A 22,890-nucleotide genomic window follows, 5' to 3' on the forward strand; every position below is an offset into this window, starting at 1 on the left:
TGGAAATTTAATAATATTAATTTCCTAAAAAAAAATGTTGATAATTTTGAATTTCTGAAAAAAGTAAATCGAATACTATGGTATTCAACCAGAATTTCCATACTTATTACTGTAAAAAAATTGTATTTAAAAATTGTATATTGATTTTCCACGGAGATACTAAGGGTGATACGGGACTTCTGGGACACACTGTATAGAGTGTAAAATATAAAAATAGGTAATAATCGGTATTTTTTTTATTTTAAAACAGACGCTTATGTTTTAATAATTATTCGAGAGTAAAACATTTATACTAGCTTGGCAAAATATGTTGTGGAAAAACCACCCGAAAAATGTCTGCCACTCTTTTAAAACATATCATGATGGAATAATGAACTACGCGTACATTTCCTCCTTCCTTCCTATACACCTACCTACCTACCACGATGGACCTAAAATGTGCATATACAGCTACTCTACACACGCACTACTCAGATGATTACCCGAGCCACAGCTCACGTGTAATTTATATACACCCCACATCTCGTCCGAATTATGAGCATTCGTATATATATACATATATTCTATAACATGTGCTGCGTTGCTACTTATTGCTAATGACCGCTGTGTAAACGTAAAATATATAAATTGTTTTCATTATTACGTGTGTTTCAGCTACAGTGGTTTTCCACATGGTGGTGTTGGTGTGCGCTGGATGCGGTATCCTGACCAGCATCGTGTTGTTGATAGGAATTTATTTTGTGAGTATAATAATATACCTATGTAATATGCACGATTATCTTATATGTTTACGCAAAAATAATATATGTACGACGCACGAATGTGTAATAATAATTATTATACTCTACATCGGGTGGGCTGGGGGGGGAGACAGATTAGGAGAATTGTTGGGAGGTTTGGGGTGGTGGGAGGGTGGTCGATTTAGTCGCGGTATAACCGCCGACTCAGCGCCACGCGGGGATATAATATTATAATAGGTATAGGTAGTCGAATTTGAACGCACAACAAATTGTCCATCCAAATTGCTGGAACTTAATCACTGACCCGGCGGAATCGGCACAAACCCGGGATTTCGGGATATCTCTTCTACATATTGGTATAAAATATAACCCGCGGTATTATTTCTGGTGTGTAAACCGACTGTAGGTATTATAAATTATAATTACACTGTTATTATGTATTTGTGCATAAATATTATTGTTCCGGCGAAACAATTGCAGCTATTTTCAGTTATTGATGTGTTTGTACATTACAACTACAATATTGTGCACCGATGATATAGACCGGAAGACTCGTCGATACAATATTAGTTACATACGCCTCTCTATATACCTATGTTGTTTTCGTTGTGTTATGAACAGGATTCACCAATCGTGCGAATCACACCTTCCGTCCCAATTACCTCTTGAAAGTTAAATCACTCTTGTTATATGATTTTTGGAATTTGTGTGTATGCTTGATGACTATATTTGCAATAGATTATTTTACACTATTCGGGGTGTAATCAGAGATTTGATTGAATTTTCGTGGGGTTGAACCTTCATTACATAAAATAAGCCAATTAATAACATTAAAAAATATAAAATATACGCTCAATAGCTTTAATTTTGGGAGGCTGAGCCCCTATAAGCACTCCTCGAATATTTGCATATGGCCATACTCCTTATATTATAAACTTGATGTTTTCATAAGAGAAACACCCTTTTGTATTATAATTAGTTAAGATCGTGATTTTTTGAAAACATTGATGGCCCTAAATAAATGCAACTAAATAGTAATAGTAATATACAATAACATCTACCTGCGTGATATATCCACCCACGTGCTTTGTAGGGGTCAAACATTCGAATGTAAATGCACGGCGTTACAGGATATTGCAGGATACAGGACGCTCCATAGATTTCATAAAAAACCTAAGTATATGTAAATATTGTGATCTTTAAGAGGATATACCTATACTCAAAAATTCCAAAATTTAGAACTCGAATAAATTCATACCTTAAGGTAAAATTGGGGTGAGACTGCTCGTTTATTCACCCTCTACACAATATAGGTATGCGTATATAAGTATTATACAACCATTACCTACCCGATATATCCACCCGGATGCTTCTTATGCGTCGAATGTGAATATACGTCTATATCATTTATATATTATAATCTATTATATATTAAGTATACCAGTAATGGCACATACGTATAGTTCATGTATACAGCCTACAATAGACGTATCGATTCGAATAATATAATAATATCCTGTTGTGCCAATTGTATACCTGTGACCAATGTTGGGTTGATTTGATTAGTTCCCGCGTTATAACCTATAATATATATATAATATGTTTATGTTATATTGTGCAGCATGGCTAATAATATATTTCATGTAATTAATACTCGCCCCAATTGTTTTCTTTCATTAAATTATGCATTTATTCTTGTTCTGAATTTTTGAATATTTAAGTAGAAAATATTTTCAATTACTTATATTGTTTGTCATTCGAAGAGTGTCTCGTGATGATACACACATCTATGAAATAAAACCACACTTTTTATTACAAATTGTTAAGAAGATATGGTTTTTTTTTAAACATTTATATTCGTCTAGAATGAAATTAGATCTAGTACCTAACTACCTAGTTTTTGAGAAAACGTTTTGCACAATAAAATAAAATTATTGATCCATGACAATAAATATATTTGGACGATTTACAGCTATGGTGATTTGAAAATTATAGTAAATAGTAATTGATGTAACCGATTCCATCAACATGTAATAATTTTTAAAATCTGTCCGAGTACAACAAATAAGAGATCCGATATTACATCTATTTAATATATTTGTGAAACCATTTTTAATTACTAATAATATCCTTTTGATATACATTTAAATAACTCGCAGAAACTACTCGTATGAGTTTTAATTTAGGTTCATCAATATTTTCTAAAAAATCACGGTATCGACTAGGTATTTATAATAGAAAAATGTGTTTCTCTTTTCAAAACATAAAGTTTTATGAGGAGTATATGGCCATAAAAAGTTTAAAAGATCATAAATTTAATACATGTATTATTTTAGTGTGCCCTGTATATTATGTGCCCGTCGTTATAGTATACAATTGTGAATGTTTTGTATAATATTATAATAGACAAAACAACCAGCGGTGTTATACACAACAGGTGTATGCACGTCGGAAAATTAATATTTCATTCACGAATAACTTTACTTATTGGAAAATTCCTTTTATTTTACATTACTAATGTGATTACTTACAATACAATTATTACGGGACATTCAGGCCATGGTAGAAATAAAATATGTTATTAAAATGATTTATATTTCTGAATGTATATAAATATATAATATGATACATGTATTTGAAACTGTATACATACACGATACATAAATACATTTATAAAATAAATATATATTATATAGTAATGAAGTATACATTTTCAGAATTCTTTTTACCTAACAGCAGTCGGTACGACGATTTTGTGATTGATAGTATTTTACGAAAACCAAATGTCATTTGCAGTAGCAAAATGTAAAAAAAAAAAATAATAACTTTATAAAAGTATTATTTTTGGTTTCAATCAATTTGCTGCAAAGCGTAAAAAATATAACATTTTTTTTCATTCTTTAATATAAAAAATACTGACAGTTGAATTTTAGTATACGTATATATTTTATATTATATTAAATTTGTTTTAAAAATCCATTCATTTAAAATTAGCTTTCATTATTGTTTTAATCTTATATTTTACATGTTAACTTCACTATATTCTCTTGTGAAAAAGATAAATAGTTTTTATAATTTATATGTTGGATGCACTTTACAATACAAAACTCGTTACAAAAACATATTTAGTTTCTTTTTCTGGAAATAATTTATGTTTATGCATAAAACATGTATGAGCTAATTTACATTTGGAATGAACAGCAATGATTATAAAATATGACAAATTCTTTATTAACATGGAAAAAAGTCAAAATTATATTATTATTATGAAGTATGTTTATAAAAACACTAGTTTTATAAATGAACAGTATACAATGTATTTAGAAATCCGATGAACTTGGCAGCATATTTTTAAAAAAAAATTATATTAATTTACATATTATGTTGAACTGTGTTATTATGTTGCTCGAAATGATAAAATATATGTTTAATGAACAAAATGAAATGGAATTGTCCCGAGCGAATTCATTATATAGGAGCAATTAAATAAAAATAAATTATGATTTACATAACATAACAAATTTTGTATATTATGAGAATGAAAAATTAAAAAAAAAACATAACAATGCATCGTTAATGGCTTGAAAACAAAATAGGTAATTAATTTCGTTACCCGGTATTATGAAAATATTTGTTTAACTACTTCTTGTTACGTGGCATTATAGTTCATTCCGATATTACAGAATAAAAATTGACGTTAAAATCAGGTAGGTGAATGATTCAAAATATGTAGTAATATGTAAACAAATAAAATATGGGGTATAAATTTACTAAGTTATGTTGAACATAAATCAGTCTGAGTCCATCTGTCGGTCGTATACAATTTTCGTATTTTTGTTTTAATGGTTTTTAACATTACAGTTGATCATATCGATCTATATAAATTCATAATCAATTAATTTATTTATTTAATCATATAAATTGAATGGATTTTTATAGACTGCACTTTGGCAAATATTTTTTTTGTAAAACACCCATATTTGTTGGGCGATAATAAAATAAATTAAAGTACCGATATAATATTATGTGTTTTAATTGCCTATGTATTTTTATTTTTTACTTTTCAAACAAATTATCGCTTTGGTCCGACAGTTGAGATTAACCATACCGAGATAAAATTGATAACAGAAATAAATTATTATACATTATACTAAAAAGAGCAAGTAATAATAAAAATATCGTTTCTATAGTACTTAGTTTATGTTTTATAAATATTATCGCCTACCTATTGAAACAGGTACCAGCTGTATTGTACTATAGCTACCTATACAATATGTATCGATTATATTGTATATTATTATTATGGCCACATAATTATTTAAAAATGACTTGCAGACATTTTGCCATTATGGCGCATACGGGCTACAATATAAAAAAAAACTGAAATTAAATAACGCACTTGGTTTAGTCATTATTAAATATTAATTACCTACATATTATTATATTCTTCACAAATCGTCTTGATTGATAAACACATACGAAGTATACAATAGTACGACGTGTAGTTAGGAGGTGTGATGGTAATATCCATTCGAACCATAATTCAAAAATATAATATTAAACTTCATAGTCTTTGAAACGTTGCATCGTCGGTTATTCCCTCGTCTTGTTATGACGCCTTGTCATTAATTATTGATTATAAGCTGACAATAGTTATACTTGTTTGGGAACCATTTGACTATTACGCCGTTACTCGTATTATCGTATGATGCTTATTCGTCCATGTTATATTAATAATTGTCTTAAAATGAAATATTCATTTCATCCTAATTTCAAACGGTTGAAATTAGTAAACTATAGGTACCTATTTCACTTATTTCAGAGTATTTAAAACCACGCACGCATGTTTAATGCACATTTGAGTTTTAAAATACTCAAAGCACCCCTTCAAATAATTATTATGCTGCAATTGAAGTATAAATGGTGTTTTTCTCCCCAAAGAATACCATCGATAGCAACCCCCAAGGAAATCCATTTGTAAAATTCAGTAAGTATAATATATACGGGCATTGTAAATAAATTTGATTATAATATGATTATAATTATTTCAAGCTACGTTAAACTCGCCGAAGGTATTATTTAAAACGACGTTTTCGTCATAAATCTAATACACATTTAATTATATTTAAAAGTTATTTTTTGAAGCGAGATTGGTAAGAATCGTATTATATTATATATTTACACCTAGGTGGCTAGGTAGTAGGTACAATACTTCAAATTGTTTTCTGTATACAGACATAACGCTTAATTCAAATGTAGATTACACTATAATTGCGTTATAATACACTTTGGGTATTTATAAACGCTTCGTCCTCATGAATGTTTATAAAAATTATTTTTAAAATTAAATAAACTTTATTTTAATTATGAATGCGATTACTTCATGCACTTATTAGTAGGTAGTTATTAATATTGTGGTTATGAATTTATGATTATTGCGTGGTTTCGATTTTTAATTTGTTACATAAATAATATTACATTGTGCCTATAAATTAAAATCAATAATCTATTTTAATATTTTAACGCATTGCTATAATTTTCCATATTATAAGACGCGAGAATCTCATCGTAGAATTTGGCATAGCAAGGTATTGAGTATTAAAACATAATTTAAATATACATATACATCCTTATTAGTTATTACTTATTAATAATGTGATTATGATTATTGTGGTTTTGATTAGCAATCTGTTATCTAAATAATATGTTATAAATTAAAATCAAAATTTATCAAAAAGTAACAAAAAATCAACTATCAATAAATTATAATTTATAATATAACACTTATATTGTCATAATATTATTAAATGAAGACACCAGACCGGCCAATGTGCACTCGTTTCGCTTCGCTCAATTCGACTTAGCGTAGTATAAATTATTAAAAATATAATTTATAAATGTATATCCTAGACAGACGATAATAAATCATCACATTTTTTTGTGCATCTCAATTTAAACAGCACTGGTTAAGCTAACTCAATGTTTTTCAAATGTTGTGGATAGCTTTTCCATGCACTCGGCAACTACCTAACCACTGAAAAATTGAAAAACGACTTTTCAAAGTGGGCACCCACTAAATTCAATTTTACAATCGATATAAATATAGCTACTTGGAACTCAAGAAGTAGAAAATGTATTACTATTATATATGTAGAGGTCACAGTGCCCAACTGTTTTCTTTTTCCTATATGTGAAATATATTATATATTATGAACATCAGTGTTGTAAAAATAAAACACGTTTTACCCAAAATAGAAAATTATTCTACACTTTTATAAAAAAAAAACATTTAAATTACTTAGGTGACTAGTTGGATAAAAATATATATGAGCTTATATTTAAGCTTCTAAAATAAATAATAATAGACAACTTAATATGTCTATTGGTGTATCTCCTTTGGATGTTTAAAACAAAACATTATAAACAAATAGCAGATGTAAAATAAAAAAAACAATCACACGCGTCCCCTATACAGAGTGTCCTGCGAGGATATACCTATTAGCTGTAATACTCGTTGCCCGGACAAAAACCAGTTTTTTTGCTGTTTTACCTATAAAAATCATAAATTGTTCAAAAACAAAAAAAAAGTGCATTTTTTTTCTTTTTTTTTTTACTAAAAAATGTAATTAAATTAGAAATTAAAATATATGCAGTAATTGTCTATGTGAGTCAGAAAAAACATATTTATGAAGAATGTATTATTTCAGGAGATATCTTAATGGGTAAATCCTCGTGGGAAACCCTGTATATTTAAAAATAATATTATTATTTATTATTTGTTTTAAATGTAATGTTAGTATGTGCATTGAGTACTGTCTATACAAATCTATAAGACATTTTGCACAAAATAATTATATCAAAACCTTGTAATATTTGTCACTAAGTAATGTGAATTAAGACTTGAATGACAGTGGTCAGAGAGATTATAAGTTCTCATTAGATCTAGAATCTCTTAAATGACTAAATAACTGCGTTCGTCTTTAAAAACTCAATTCGGCTGTCACTAGATGGCTAATGCTCGGAAAGCGTAAGCCGAGAGAAATTATTTTCACGTTACGGTCCCTCGACGGTCATAATCATTGGCGTACCGAATATAGGTCTAAAAAATGTAGGTACATGAGATATACATGCAACACGTTTGAAATTTGAGGATCGGTCGTCGGTGGGCGGATCTTGAATTCGGTGCTGAATTAATATTATAATGAAACATAATATTATTAAGGGGATTGCAAACGATAAATTATTTCAACCGATATGTACCATTTTTTTTTTCCAATCTACCGATGATGTGATAAGACTTCTGAAAACTGATTTGAATTCGTCAATATGTCTACTTAAGATCGATCAAGCCACTTTTTTAACATACTGTCCTCAAGTCTAATACATTTTGTTTAAATATTTAAAATTTACGAAAATTTAAATGTTGAAATTAAATTAAATATCATAAAATGTTCCATGATCGATCTCAAGTAGACATATACGAATTAAAATCAGTTTTCAGAAGTCTTATCGCGTATCAGGTCCTTTACACTATACTGTCACATACACTAATGATCACTTACTATGCACACATTTACAAAACGCCCTTAAAAATATGCTTTTGTCCTAAAAATTCTGAATAATGCACTAAAAATATGCATTACATGTTTTTTTTATGTTTAATAATAATTTTGATGTAATTGATAATATATATTTTAAAGAATTGTAAAAAATTTTTAAAGACAGAATTGATCGTTTTGGAGCTCTTTAATCCAGAAAAACAATTATTTCCATAAACTATTCTGTTTTTTTTTTTTATTGGTTTAGATCGAAAATTGTAGGTACCTGTACCTACAAAGTTATAATTTGTTAAATTTATATAATAATCATGTAATAGCTAAATAAAATGTTTTAATTCAAATTTTAGATTCAAAAGCTTAAATATTAGCCCGTAAATCCTAAAATGAACAAAAAATGCATGATAAAAATGTCTGGTTCTTGCTCAAAAAAAACATGCAACTTGTATGTTATAGCATAATCGCGTAATTAGATTCGGTAATCAAAGCAAAGCACATCGAAATCCCAACCTTAGTGATGGGAAATCCGGAGCATACAAACACGTAAATCATAGAAAATACTAACATACAAGTCCAATGCGTTTACAAGTAAGCTGGTGAATTTCGCGATTTTCATGGTGATTAGAACTTTTATTTCATTAGAGATAAGTCTAAAACTGATTGAAATACTAATCCGCAAAAGGGCGATTGCACCTTTTTAAACTTTTATCCTCAGTAGGTTACCAATCCCCAATTCAAAGTCCTTCTTAACCCTCGCTCTCCTGTTGTTATCCACTGGGGCTGACTTATCGATTTTATTAACATTTCTTATTAGTCATAGTTTTTTTTATATATTAATTATCTGTATCATGTTTAATATATTGCTTTAATGTAATGCATTTGACAGGAGTAATGAGAAAAAACAATTATCAAAATATTAAAATTAATTCAAAACGTGGACGAAATTTATTATTACACGCCTAGAACAGGCATGTCAAACTCAAAGTATAATAACTGGGCCAATTATATTGATTGGCTTACTATGCGGGCAACACATCAAAATGTATCAAAAAAAAACATTTTATATAAATTTTTAATTTTATTCATTACTTACAACTTACAAGTTATAATACTATACAATACTTATTCAATAACAGTTTATTAGAAGATAAAACAGAAAAGTAACATGATCACTGATGTACCCATACAGGTCACATACGTAGTTGTGAAACGAAAGGAAAATTGTATGATTTTTTTTCAAAATTAATTGTTCATTAATATTATTATTCGCGAGCCATAAAAAAAATGAGCAGAGGATGGCATGTTTTGAACACGAACAAAAAACCACGTGAAACGAAAAACACTATAGTTTGTTATTTTTTTGAGAAAAATAATCTATGTAATTGGGAATGTAAATAAGAAACGTAATTCTACCATGACTAGAAATTAGAACACACTAATGAATATACATACCTATTATAGTTCTTCAACAGCTGTTTTTTTATTAATAGCTTATATTTTGCGTGTTGACTTTAGGCACAACATTTTTTTAAGTATTAATAATATTATTACTAAGATAAAATGAATTCGATGTAACGTTTCATTTTTATCATTGTTAAAATACACAAAATATACCTAAATTAATATGTAATAATATAAATTCGGTTCGATCAGCATCATTAGATACTAAAATATTATGTTGGTGACAGGCAACAGCCCGCGGGCCGCATCCGGCTTGCATACCTTTTTTATCTGGCCAGTTCTACATTTTAAAATTACTCCATAAAATTTTATCGTTTATCTATATTTATAAATTACGATGTTCGTAGAAATGTAGATATTAATTCTTATCTAGTACCTATTGAACTACAGCTAAAAGGTACTTATTTTATTATATCGCTTTTATCGTATCCGTCGTTGGTTTTATTATTTTCGTGTTTCGTAGTGCTTCATAAATGTCCATAGAAAAGCGCAAAATTGACGATGAAGACAGAACTTTTATAACGGTTGATGGGAAAATGAATATTTATTTATCGTAAGCAAACAAAAGAAACCTCAATGTTTAGTTGTTCGTTTAAATGTCATTGCAGTACTTAAATAATATAATTAAAAAGGACATTACACGACAAATCAACCGTCCAAATACGAAACATAAATCGGTGTCGCTGCAAGACAGAGAGATAGTGTGTAGTGGTAATCGATCAAAAGACAATTTCAATCCCTACAAAATGTGATGATAAAAGCAACAATTTCATAACGATCACAAGTTGATTGGCTTCATTTACTATCTCTCACGAAATAGCAAAATCTAAGGAATCATTGAGTGATGGCGAATTCGTTAAAAAATGTGCGATATAAATGGCTAAATCAATAAATGAAAACAAAATTTCGAGCGAATTTAGGAAAGAAATCACTTTCAAGACGCTCAGTGACACGTCATAATATAGCTGAAACTATAGATAGTGTCATTCGTAAAACATTGCAAACTATATAATGATTAATGACGAGTGTGCATATTTTTCAATCGTAATGTAGATAAAAGCACAGATATAAGTCATTGACTTTTAATATTGTTAGAGTTATTTTTCCACAATTTGGACTTTATTATGAACTTTCAAAATTGTGTACCTTGAATGGAACTATACCAAAGGAGGTAAAATATGTATTGCTATAAAATCCGCAATCGAAACATTTGATTGTTTCAAAAAAATATATTATATAGAATATTATGTATATAATAGTAGCTGTATAACCTGACTTTACCCTTCAAAAAATTACCAAAATATAAAAATAAAATATTGTATGGGTGTATCTCGATCTTGGCTCTTGTAGGTACCTCAATTCTCGGGTAAATCGGAGTCATTGTACCAATAGCTTTGTCATCTAATTCGATCGAGATGGGCATTCCGCCAGTTGTGACTGGTGGATTGGACATATAGTACATGGTATATTTCCGAATGTGGCTCAAACCCCTCTCTAAACTTTTCTGATATCTCAAAAAATAATCTCTGACATTTTCGTGAAAATCGGTCGAGTATTATTTGAGTCTATAGGCAACAAACATTTAGAATAATCATTTTATAAATAAATAATTCTCATATTTGTTTTAAGATATAATTTCTATATTAAAAGCCATAAACGTGATGATTTAATTAATGATTTTAGATGATCAGCCCGAGTAACCAATGGCAACCATGTATATACAAAAAAACCAAAATACTACAAAATTCTACTATTTCTATTATAATGTGTAACCAATGGCAACCATTAATAAGTTAACATTTTCGATGTCCATCGTGAAACTCAAAATCTTTATGTGAGCCACTCTTTAAAATATGAATCTTGGAAAATCCATTCTTAGTGCATCCCTACTTGTTGGTATACGAAGATACCATGAACACTTCAAGTCTCTAGCTACCAGTCAGGACACGTCTAATCAAACGTCTAATCATATACATAGATAGGTATATAATTTCTTTCAGTGACATTTTTGTTACTCTGACCGATAACCGTTGCTACATATTGATTTCCAGTATGTAACCTGTTGAATAAATACACAATGTCACTAAAACTTCATAATACATATATTATAAGGGCACCCGGGAATTGGGCTGCATTGGACTTTTTTCAAATAGGTATATGGGCAACTAAAATTTTACATTTAGAGATTAGACCCGCCACCCGGTGATTAAGCCTTTATTTTATTATTAAATCCGGTTAGCAGAACTTACAATTAGAAGTGTAGGAACATTAAAAGTCAGGAAACGAACTTTAGTTTCAAAGAAATATATTCATAACGACATTAAAAATATGATAACAAAAATAGGAGATTTAAATTTGTGAAATCTGTATCGCATTATTTAAAAACACAATTGTATTTTTAAGTAATTGAAAAAATTAAATCATATTTTATTTAAATTAATTGTATGTATAGTTTTATATTTAATCCAATAGAAAAATGTTATAACTATATAGGTATAGGTACTGTAATTAATAAATATTATATATTCGTATATTTCTGTACCATACATCTGTGGCCAATTTCCTGGTACCCTTCAAAAATATATATTTAATTTGTGGCTAAATGCCCGGGTAATAAAATGTGAACAAATATTGTATACGAATTAAAAAAACAATGAAATAATACTAACAATACAAAATACTATACTACAGCCACGTAACCACACCATTGTACCACCTACCTTGTTGTTGTATCTATCTAATGTCAAAAGTGAAAGTATGAATGGTATAATTATGTTAAACTATAATATGCAACGATACAAGTCATACGATTGAATACGTATTCATCAAATAATATATGAATATCGACATTACACATCTCCATCACCGCGAGGGTAATGGATATAATGTTTCAGAATTCCCGTAGAAGAAAAGCTCTCAGCCCAAAAACCATTATCTAGATTAAACGTCTTGAGCTTCATTAAACATATCCCTAATTTTCAGTTTAAACAATTGTACATTATTTCCCATTGTCTTGCGTATATTATATATTACCAGCTATTGAAAAATAAATGATTAAATCGACCAATAACAACCATAAAGCCCAGGCACGGTGGCAATTTCCAACGAAGATGATAACCAATCAAATTGCATTCACAAATTACAACAATATGGAACACTCCAATATTATTATACAACATCAATGAAAAATATTTAAAGACATATTCATGATGAGATAATTAATTTAATATATCATGTATACAGAATGATACAGGGACAGGCTGTAAAACACACTTCTATATAGGGTGACTGCTTCAATAGTAAACAGTCAGTATTTCAATAAATATTAACGTTTTGAATTTTCGAACAAGTAAGTTTAAATTGTAGTAAACCGACAAGGACATCCCTGTGCCACCCGCCCACCCCACTCTTTTTATCTACCTACATTTTAAATACTTATAACTAATTAACTACCTACTCGTTCGAAATTCAATTTTTATTCATATATAGAAAGTATATCATTAAAATGTTCTTATTAAAATTATTAAATTAAAAATGTATGCTATAATTTGAAAAGATCATAATAATTAAAACAAAACAAAATAGTAAAAAAATATATCGCTTTTCACCACGCCAGGTGAGTGTTGACCATCTAAGACGAATAAAACGCAATTGGTGCCGTGACTTACTATCGTTGATTTCAAAATATTCAACTTTCAACTACCTGTAGTCTCATAAAAGGACGCCCTCTTCGATAAGTCCTCAACTAATCATGTTTTCGTTGCACATCACTTATTGTTTGTAAAATATAATGATTGAATGAATAAAAGAAAAATTCAATAATATTTATTCGGTTTAATTGGTAAAGCAATCAAAGTATTTAGTTATTTCAGAGTATTTACAATATTGAATACTTCAACTGGATACCATTAAAACAGTTTAACTGAAATGCGAACAATTTATTGAAATGTCACATTTATAGGGACTCAATTCCCTACACAGAAAATAATACGTCGTAGTATAAAAAGTTTAACAAACACTGCAGCAAAGAAGAAGATTGTGTGGTTTGAAATCGACTGTAAAAAACCACTTTTGATGTAGTAAATAAAAATTTTAAAACCTATAAATCAACGTGTAAGCTATCAATGTGTGCTACAGATATACTTAGCCTGGTTATAGTTATTCAAATTAGAAGAACAAAAATGTAAATAGAGCTTACAGCGCGTGTAGCGTATGTGATATATATCAATGTCGTGCAGTTTTTGCAGTTAGCCGGCGAACGCGTAAATCTTTTTCATCTTCCGATAAAGTGAATTCTAAATAGAAATATTCAAATGCGAGACAAACCGACGGGTCTTTTTTTTCTTTTTAAACTCAGATCACTCGACCATGCATCAGATGCTAAACATTATAGTCTTTTCGTACTTATTGCTTCCCTATAAGACTCTTATAAACCAGCTCGAGGGCGGATTTGCATCGCGACAATGCTTGTGTATATAGCGGATACGTTTTAACCGAGTTAAATCGATTGTCAAATTGTCATCGAATTTATTATTATATTGTCGAACGGGGAGAAAAGTTTAAATTTATGCGCGCCTAATTTCCCTCACCCGGGCCTGTGTAACAACAACTCCATTTATCTCGAATACGCCCGACAGTCGAAACCAAGTTTTTATTCAATTAGCGGCTAATGCATTTTACAAAACTCTTCAGCAAAACGAGTTCTATAGGAATATTGCATCATCAATGAGTCGAAATAATAAATTATAATATCATTACTGCGCTTAACTTGTTCTATTACAAGTCAGAGGAATAACAATATTACTATTACTCATACATTAACGGAATAATGTTCAGTACAGACGATGGTATTTATACGGGGTCCTATAAAATAGTATACTTGAGTGACTACTAAAATAATAATTGGAGACCTATATACGATGCACAGAATTTAAAAAAATATAACATATATAGTTAAGTACATGGTATATTTTCAACTTTATTTTATTATTATTTATGCTCGGCGTATTTGTTGAACTTCCTTGTATATTATAGTGTTGACGATTAAAAGTACAGTGCTCTGGTTTTTTACTACAATAATCAAAACGCATAAATCAAATTATTTTAATCTAATCGTGTCCATTTAAATGAGTAAGTACTATAAACAACTAATTTATACAACAACGATTTGTACCAATCAATACTGTAGTGTAACCTCTTTATGACAGACACCCGTGATATGGGGAAATTAAAATGTGTCCGCTATTAGAAGGGTTATTTTCCAACAATTATTAATCGAGCCAGGGAATTTAGAAATATCCGCTAACAGAGGTTATCAGTGCTGACAAAATACATCCAAGTATGTGTTATTTTCTATTTAAAATTACTTCAATAAATTATTAATGATTGACGTAAAACAAAAACGAGTTTGTCCGAAATAAAAATGAATATATACATGTATATTCTATATTATTTTAGAAGAAAGATATAAGGCCACCGTATGTGTAATGTGTATGATAGACAATTTTCGATATTCAATCAGTGCCCTCGTAAGTTGTATTTCAAAAGTCTTGTTTAAGATTAAATAGTTATAAAATAGAGGGGAAATGGTTCAATATATTGTGACGTATTCTACTTCAAATTTTCCCTGGAGAGTAGCTTCAGTGCTGCCAATATTACAATTCTTTTTTATTTTAGAAAAACCTGTAAATAGGTACCTACTCAATACTGATAATATACATTATGACGTAATGTTTTATATTCGTTATTTTTCAAAGCTATATGACAAACGAGAAAAATACAATAAACAATAAACAAAAAGAAATATATTATTTCTTTCAATAAATTCTTATTTAAAGTAAAAATAGCTATTTTTGTGTACACGTGTATGCATATAAATATATTTTAAAAACGATTTTAATATGTACTACTTTTATTTATTGCTAGATCGTAGGTAGTTAGGTACTCCCATGCGCAACTCGTTGCGCGTGAAAACAAAATAAAAAGTTTACCAAGAAAAAAGTTGTTGGTCTACACATATATATACAGTTAGGTACATGTACTGCTATCAAATACGAGATTGCTCATTAAACTTTTTATAATTTAACCCACTGGAGGGAGGTGATTAAACGAAGAGGAAAAAACGATTGACTGCCGTCCAAAACATTCAATACGTATTATAATTAATTTCAAAGAATTTAATCGAAATTTCAAACTTCCAGATTTGAAGCGGCGGTGAACATGTTTTGCGCACTATTGGGGCTATATAAAGTTTGAAATTTCAGACATTTACGTGGGGGAAAACCTTTTCCGAGTTTCCGATACATTTTTTTTGTCTGCTACTGTAGGGGAAAAGTTCACAAACTTTCGTTTTGTTTTTCTTACTGGTGGGTTAAAGAGACAGAGAGGCAGAGCCTTAAAAAAAATATTTACAAGAGAATCCGATAATAGCTTACCAGTCTTAATACCTCACTCACCGTATATGGTTTGCAATGCATAAGTCGTAGTATACAGAGTGATTCACCATTCACCAACTATTTACCACAGTTTTTTCCTTTGAAAAGCTTACTCAAATTCTGATTTTTGGAATTTTCAGGCGCACTTAAGGTCTATATTTTCAAATACTCAGATTTTTCTATCATTAAAAATGTGTCTTTATAAATTATTTTTTTCAAAAAAGAATCATCCTTTTTTGTTATAAGTTGTTGATCGGGCTGCAAACTAGGTGCGGAGGAATTTTTCAGGTCAATATTAAAATATAACGACTGCTGACACGGATTTCGTGATCAAAATACTAATTGTTGATATCAAGTTAGGACCTGACTGATAATAGGTCAACCTAACGACGCGAGTTGCGGATACAAATTTTTTATTTCACCACTTTTTCAAGACTTGATTCAAGCTACCAAAAAAAAATAGCAAATTGGGGTTAAAAATATTTGTGTCTTGCAAAAGAGAAATCTAAATTATTCTTAAATTAAATATATTTTTTTTATAATACATATATTATCATCATGTATTGTGAATATATTTTAATATTGTTATAATAGTTTTTGTAGCAATTTTTTTTTTTTTTTTTGATACACCTCGTATAAATATTAATCTATTAATTTCACTACTTGGATATTGCAATCATTTGGTTGTGGATGAATGCCTTCTTTTCGACAGTATTTTTTGCTTTATATTTTGTACAACAGTACAATTTATTTTCGTGTAACTATACCAGTCTGTACTTCATTAAAGGCCTCGATCAATTGGTATATATTAGGATGAATGATGACTATGGCAGTCGTCTGAAAAGCACAACTCACGTTTATCAAAAATAATGATTGAAAATTTGTCCACAGGTAGAATGTTATATTTGTGTCCGCAATTCGTATGTCACCTTTTTAGGTTTTGTCCGCAACTCGCGTGGTTTTTATTGTTTTGTCGGAAATTAAGAAACAACAGATGATCAGATGATTTTTTTGAAAATGTTTATGAATCTAAATCGAAATCCAAACGAGTAGTTTTGAATTAATTATCTTTCTGAATTAAGGATGATATCGGTCAATGGGTTTGAATTTGTGGTGTCTATGAGAATTTGCAAATTTTACTAATTAATATTAATCTAAAACATTTTATAATTATTAAAAATTGTCAGAGTAAGTATAATAAAGATTCAAAATCACACATATTTTATATTTGTATTATTGCTGTGAAACTATTTTTAAGGACTATAATATTATTATCCTTAAAAATAAACTTTTAATAACTAAGAAACTAATTGTTAGAATTTTGAATTAAATGCATCAACATTTTTAAAAAAATCATCTGCTTTAATATACTTAATAAAATTGTTATAGTTTTCATAAAAAAAAAAAGAAGTTTGTATCGCCCCAAGCAGGCAGGTTGTTACTAATTAAATGGAATTAATAATCTTAAGTATTGAAAATATGGTACCTACCTATACTTAAAATTTCCGTAAATCTCCTAAATTTTAACAAATTAATTATTAAAGAGAAAAATGTGGATGAGCATGCTTGGTGAATCACTCTGTATATAATATATATATATATATATATAGAACCATATAATCGTAGCATAAACGATTTCCAGCAATTACACTATACTAGACTGTGACCTGTGGGTAACGCAAACTCAATTATTTCACGACTTTAAGTCCTTGTGGGGTACTTTGTTTTCGTACATCCTCGATTCTAGAAGATAAAACGATAATTTGTACGCGTCTATATACTAGGAAATAAATTTAATTAAAAGATTTATCGCGAACGGATCACTATCACGATAACGTTCTTGGTCTTTGGTATCTATATTCTATATACAACAAAAGGTCATTATAAAATGAAAACAATTAATTACAGTAGGTATTACAATAAAATGTTAGAGCATAATATTATAACTTTGGACTAGGGTCTTAATATCTTATAAAAAAAAGGCTAGGCCCGTGTTGAATAATTAGTAAAATTCACATTTGTATAGACTTTTCTTCAATCCTATACCGATTATGGATCTGATAATGCGATAAAGCTTCTGAAAACTGATTTGAATTCGTTAATAAATAATAATTAATATGTATACCTGAGATCAATCAGGTCAATTTTTTAAAATGTTGTTCTTAAACTCCTATACAATTTATTATACACACGTAGGTAAGTGTAATAATGTTGCGAACACTTTTTAAAAAAAATGTTAGATGTCTAGATGTAATGTACATACAGCGCTCGTGTGATTTTATTCAATATTCATAATTATTGTCGTGCTATCATTGTAAAAACTAATCGATAAAATATAATTGGAAAAGAGATAAGATTTGTGTTTTTTTTTTAAATAAATCACGTTTACAAGTTTTTCGTAGCGACGAGGACATCTATACTAAACTCTTTTGCTCGAGAATTACCTACACCGTAATCTAATATAACTTACTATCTCGTTATGTTATTACGCCGATAAGCCTTTATTTTCACCATTCGCTCTCGTTCGTCGCGCCGTTCGCGCAAAGCCCTTCTCGTAAAGCTCTTCTCGTCTATAACAATCGCGCGAAATGTGAGGGCATCGATAGTAATACAATAATCAAGGCTGGGCAAGTTAATGATATTTTTTAACTCAGTTAAGTTCATTATTATTTTTTCAATTCAATTAAAAATTAAGTTAATAGACACTTTTAATACACCAATTAAGTTGACAAATACCAATTACTTAACTTAAATTAATAAGTTAAGTTAATAATAAAAAAAATATGCATTTATGAGGTATTAATTGAATAGTTATCATCATTCACAGGTCTATTACTATTCAAAAAATTAATCATTATTTTACTAATAAATATATTATATAATTAATAACTAATGAAATGGTATTATGATTTATGAATATATAAGTCGTGGAATCGTGGGCTATTAATGTCTCCATACTGGTGACTAATGTTACCCCTATATATTAATATTTATAAGTAACTTATCAATTAATACAATATATTAGTTTTTATCTTTAAACATAAATACGAAGTTCTTTGTAAATATATCTTATTTTCTAATCGGATAATATTTTCTATGTTCTGCGAACTTATAATTATTATTGTAAACCGAAAACCTGTTGAAATAAACAAAATATTTTTCTGAATAATAGGAATATTCAAAATTGACTTAATTGGGAAAATAAAGAAAAATATGATTTGATTTGATTTTAAGTTAATGTAGAGGCAAATGAGTTAAGTTAAAGTCAAGTTAGTTAAACCCTAATAAAAAGTTAAGGTAACTTAACTTCTAACTTATTAACTCGTTTATGTTCAACCTTACTAATACTCGTGGTTAGCTCGTGGGTCGTAGCAGGCTGCTCCCCTCGTAAGTATTATAGTATTTATCGTCGGGCACAGTGCCCCCCCCCCCCAAAAAAAAAAAAAATTTCGGTCAGAACTTGGGCCGGAACCGAACTTATTTGATTCGAACCTCTAAAACAGATATTTTGAACAATCGATATTGCGTATACACTCCGTATTCTATGCGTTTGGTTATTTTCAAACATGTGTAAAGCTCGTGCACGCGCAAACCTTCAATAAATGGGTTACACAGTTGTAAGTTATACGGTGGTGTATAATATTTATTACGAACGTATATAAAACTATATATTATTATCATACTATATATATGTTAATGAGATTTTTTATTGAATTTTTATCGGGTGAAAATTGTATGCAAATTGTACGCTACCTATAGAAGAATATATATATTCAAAACACAAGTGAGACGATCCGTCGCGTCGTGGACGTGTCAGTATATTATAATATAGAATAAAATATAATAATATTGTGTCGATACCTAGCTACTACCTCCCACCTGAGTGCGTCTTTTATAATATCGGTATTAGGATATTTTTTTATATGCCTACTGAAGAACAAAGTATATCTATCTACTTGGTATTTTCGTGATTATATTTTATAGCGATAGCTGTCGTCATAACGGTGTACCGTTTCCTCGATAGAACCTCTAAATCCTATTTATACATCGTACATTATACAATCATAATAATATTGTACGTGAAGTTTCGCAGCGGAAACCAGATAGCCATTGTTATTAATTCTTTTACCATTAAAATTAAAAAATATTTTGTAGTGCGTCGGCGTGTCACGCGGCGTTAATAAATCGTCCAAACAACAAGCTAGAGGGTACTTCAGCAGCAGTGTATAATAATTAATAAACGGTTAATATCATAAGGATAATAATATCATGATAAAAAATAAATAAAATTTTACAATGGTTTTTCACGGTACATTTTCCGCAGCAGAATGATTTATTGTACGGTCATAGTTGTACGTCGTGGTTGGGAGGCGCGCTACCCTGGCCCGTGCCAAAATATCGCTTTTCAATGGGAAAGATCAAAAGACGTGTTTTATTACGATTTTTCTTTCTTCTTTTATTTTTCATCTAACCCCGTGGCTTACACACACCAGTACGTCATCGCACCATGAAATAATGTTTTCCGGGTAAAAAGGCATGGCACAATATTATAAGTATTAAGTGTACTATGCTCATGCAATAGATCATAACGTATAATTTGCGCTTTATTGCAGTGCTTTGAGATTTAAAAACATGAACAAACATGAACATCATCGTGACATAATAATATAATAATATAATGTATTCGTATTAGTAATTAGTTATCATGGTTAGGTTACCTGCAAGGTTTGGGACGTTCAATGTTCTATAACTACGGCTGTAGAGACGTAGAGTATTATATAAATTTATTTTGAGACATAACGAACTTAATTTATACGAAAATGTATATTGCATATTTTTGCATATTACTTTGTAATTTTTTTGGTTAAACACATAATATGATTTGAAAAATTGTAAGAATTTAATTTTGTTATATACCTATGTCAAATTTTCGTGTTTTCACATTTTGTTTGAAATAAATAAATTTTGATTGTTAACATTATTTTTTTTTACTTTTATAAGAGTCGACCAATATACGGTTTAGTACGAATCAAAGCATGGTAATATGTTTTTTGTTTTGTTTTTAAACTTTAAAATTATGGTAGGTGCAGCAGATAGGCGATATTTGGTTACTCACTATTAACAATAAAATTATAAATTTTATAGACGTTGTTAAGACTTGAAATTTAACAAATCAAGGTTATTATATGATATTTAAAAAATGTTTAGTTACATATCTCAGTTATTTCAATTTTTAGCTGCATATTATGTTTGTAATGTGCATGCATAATATTTCCAACAATTTTACTGCAATAAGTCCCAAACCCTATAGTTGTTATCTATTACTTATTTTAGCCATCATTTAAACTATGATTGTAAAACAGGCCCTTAGTCGTATTTATATAGTATTATAATAACATGTGATTATAATAAATTATTATATTATATTATATTCTACTGTTTCGGTTGATGTTTTTCTCCTCCATACGGTATATAAATAATTCTGTACTCACTTAAAGCATAATATTATTTATGACTCAAACGATATTCCGTTATCCACCTCGGGCGAATGGAGTGGGTGGGGAAGAGGGTGCACTGAAACCCACAACTCGGGCAGTGCTCCAGCTAGAGGGGGAGGGGCAAAATGCGATTTCACATGTACGCATCGTTAAGTGCAAACAATCGCCTGTTATACATTAACGTGAGCGTTAAACCGACATCATACGTCTGTGTCCGACTCAGTTACACCTATAGGCCGCTTTTCATTTAACTCTGCTGGAATTTTATAGTTCATGTATACAGGATGAGCATACAGGTGTGCTCGCCACCATTTTTCTACGCGGTGATAAACAATTGGGACTGTTTGGTCTATGTCCTGTATAGCGATTTGACTTATTTTTCTTTAACGAAAACCATCCTTTTTAGATTCTGAGTGGAACGATGAATGTATTGATTTTACTATGATGTGTGTTTTTTTATTTTTTTGTGTCTGTGTACACGATAAGTAGTCGAAATAATGCTACGATTTTCAACTTCAGTATCTTGTTCGATCAGAAAGTGAATATCGTTGGTGCATTGAGGAGGTCGAAATTTAAATTTCCCAGTAGTTTTCAAAAGCGCCGGGAAAAACAAAAGAAAAATTAAGGAAAAACGGGAAGTTTTACGCAAAATCGATTTTTCACAAAATTGAATTTGGTTTTTGGTGTAACTTTAAAAAAAATGACCGTAGATATATACATTTTGACTGAATGTTTATCTTAGCATTTTCTATACACTATAACATTTTCAAAATATTTTGATTTATTTTGAGCTCTTTACGGACATTTTCATTTTCCATTTTTTTTTTAGTTTTTTTTCTAAAAATATCAATAAAATTTTATTTGTTAGATAAAAAAGCTTGAAAATTTAATAGAAGGCTCCTAGTATATTGTTTCAAAGGCAGATGAAAAATATTAAAAATCGTTAGTCACAGTTTTTTTTTATAAGCATTTAAAGTTTCAAAAAAATGACATAATATGGAAAAATCACGAAAATTTGCAAATTATTTCGAGTTAGAAATTTCATAAAAATTTTTCTTTTTAAATCTAAGATATGAAAATGTAAATACAAGATTCCTTATAAGATTATCTACCTTTATCAACCAAAAAATATCTATAAAAAAGTCCAATTTAAATTTTTATGATCGTTTGAAATTCAAATTTTTACAACATTGGAATATTC

The 22,890-nt window shown here is 29.2% G+C and overlaps 1 protein-coding gene across 3 annotated transcripts in view; it reads left to right on the forward strand.

Moving 5' to 3' along the window:
• The window catches only part of LOC100570183, a 174,258-nt gene that overhangs the window by 109,424 nt on the left and 41,944 nt on the right, over nucleotides 1-22,890 (forward strand). For all 3 annotated transcript variants that reach the window (XM_029487695.1, XM_029487696.1, XM_029487698.1), the window contains exon 5: nucleotides 655-740. In XM_029487695.1, the coding sequence (XP_029343555.1) occupies nucleotides 655-740 (86 nt within the window). The remainder of the gene's footprint in view (nucleotides 1-654; nucleotides 741-22,890) is intronic.

The sequence above is a fragment of the Acyrthosiphon pisum genome, chromosome A1, assembly GCF_005508785.2.
Source record: "Acyrthosiphon pisum isolate AL4f chromosome A1, pea_aphid_22Mar2018_4r6ur, whole genome shotgun sequence".
NCBI classification, from domain to species: domain Eukaryota; kingdom Metazoa; phylum Arthropoda; class Insecta; order Hemiptera; family Aphididae; genus Acyrthosiphon; species Acyrthosiphon pisum.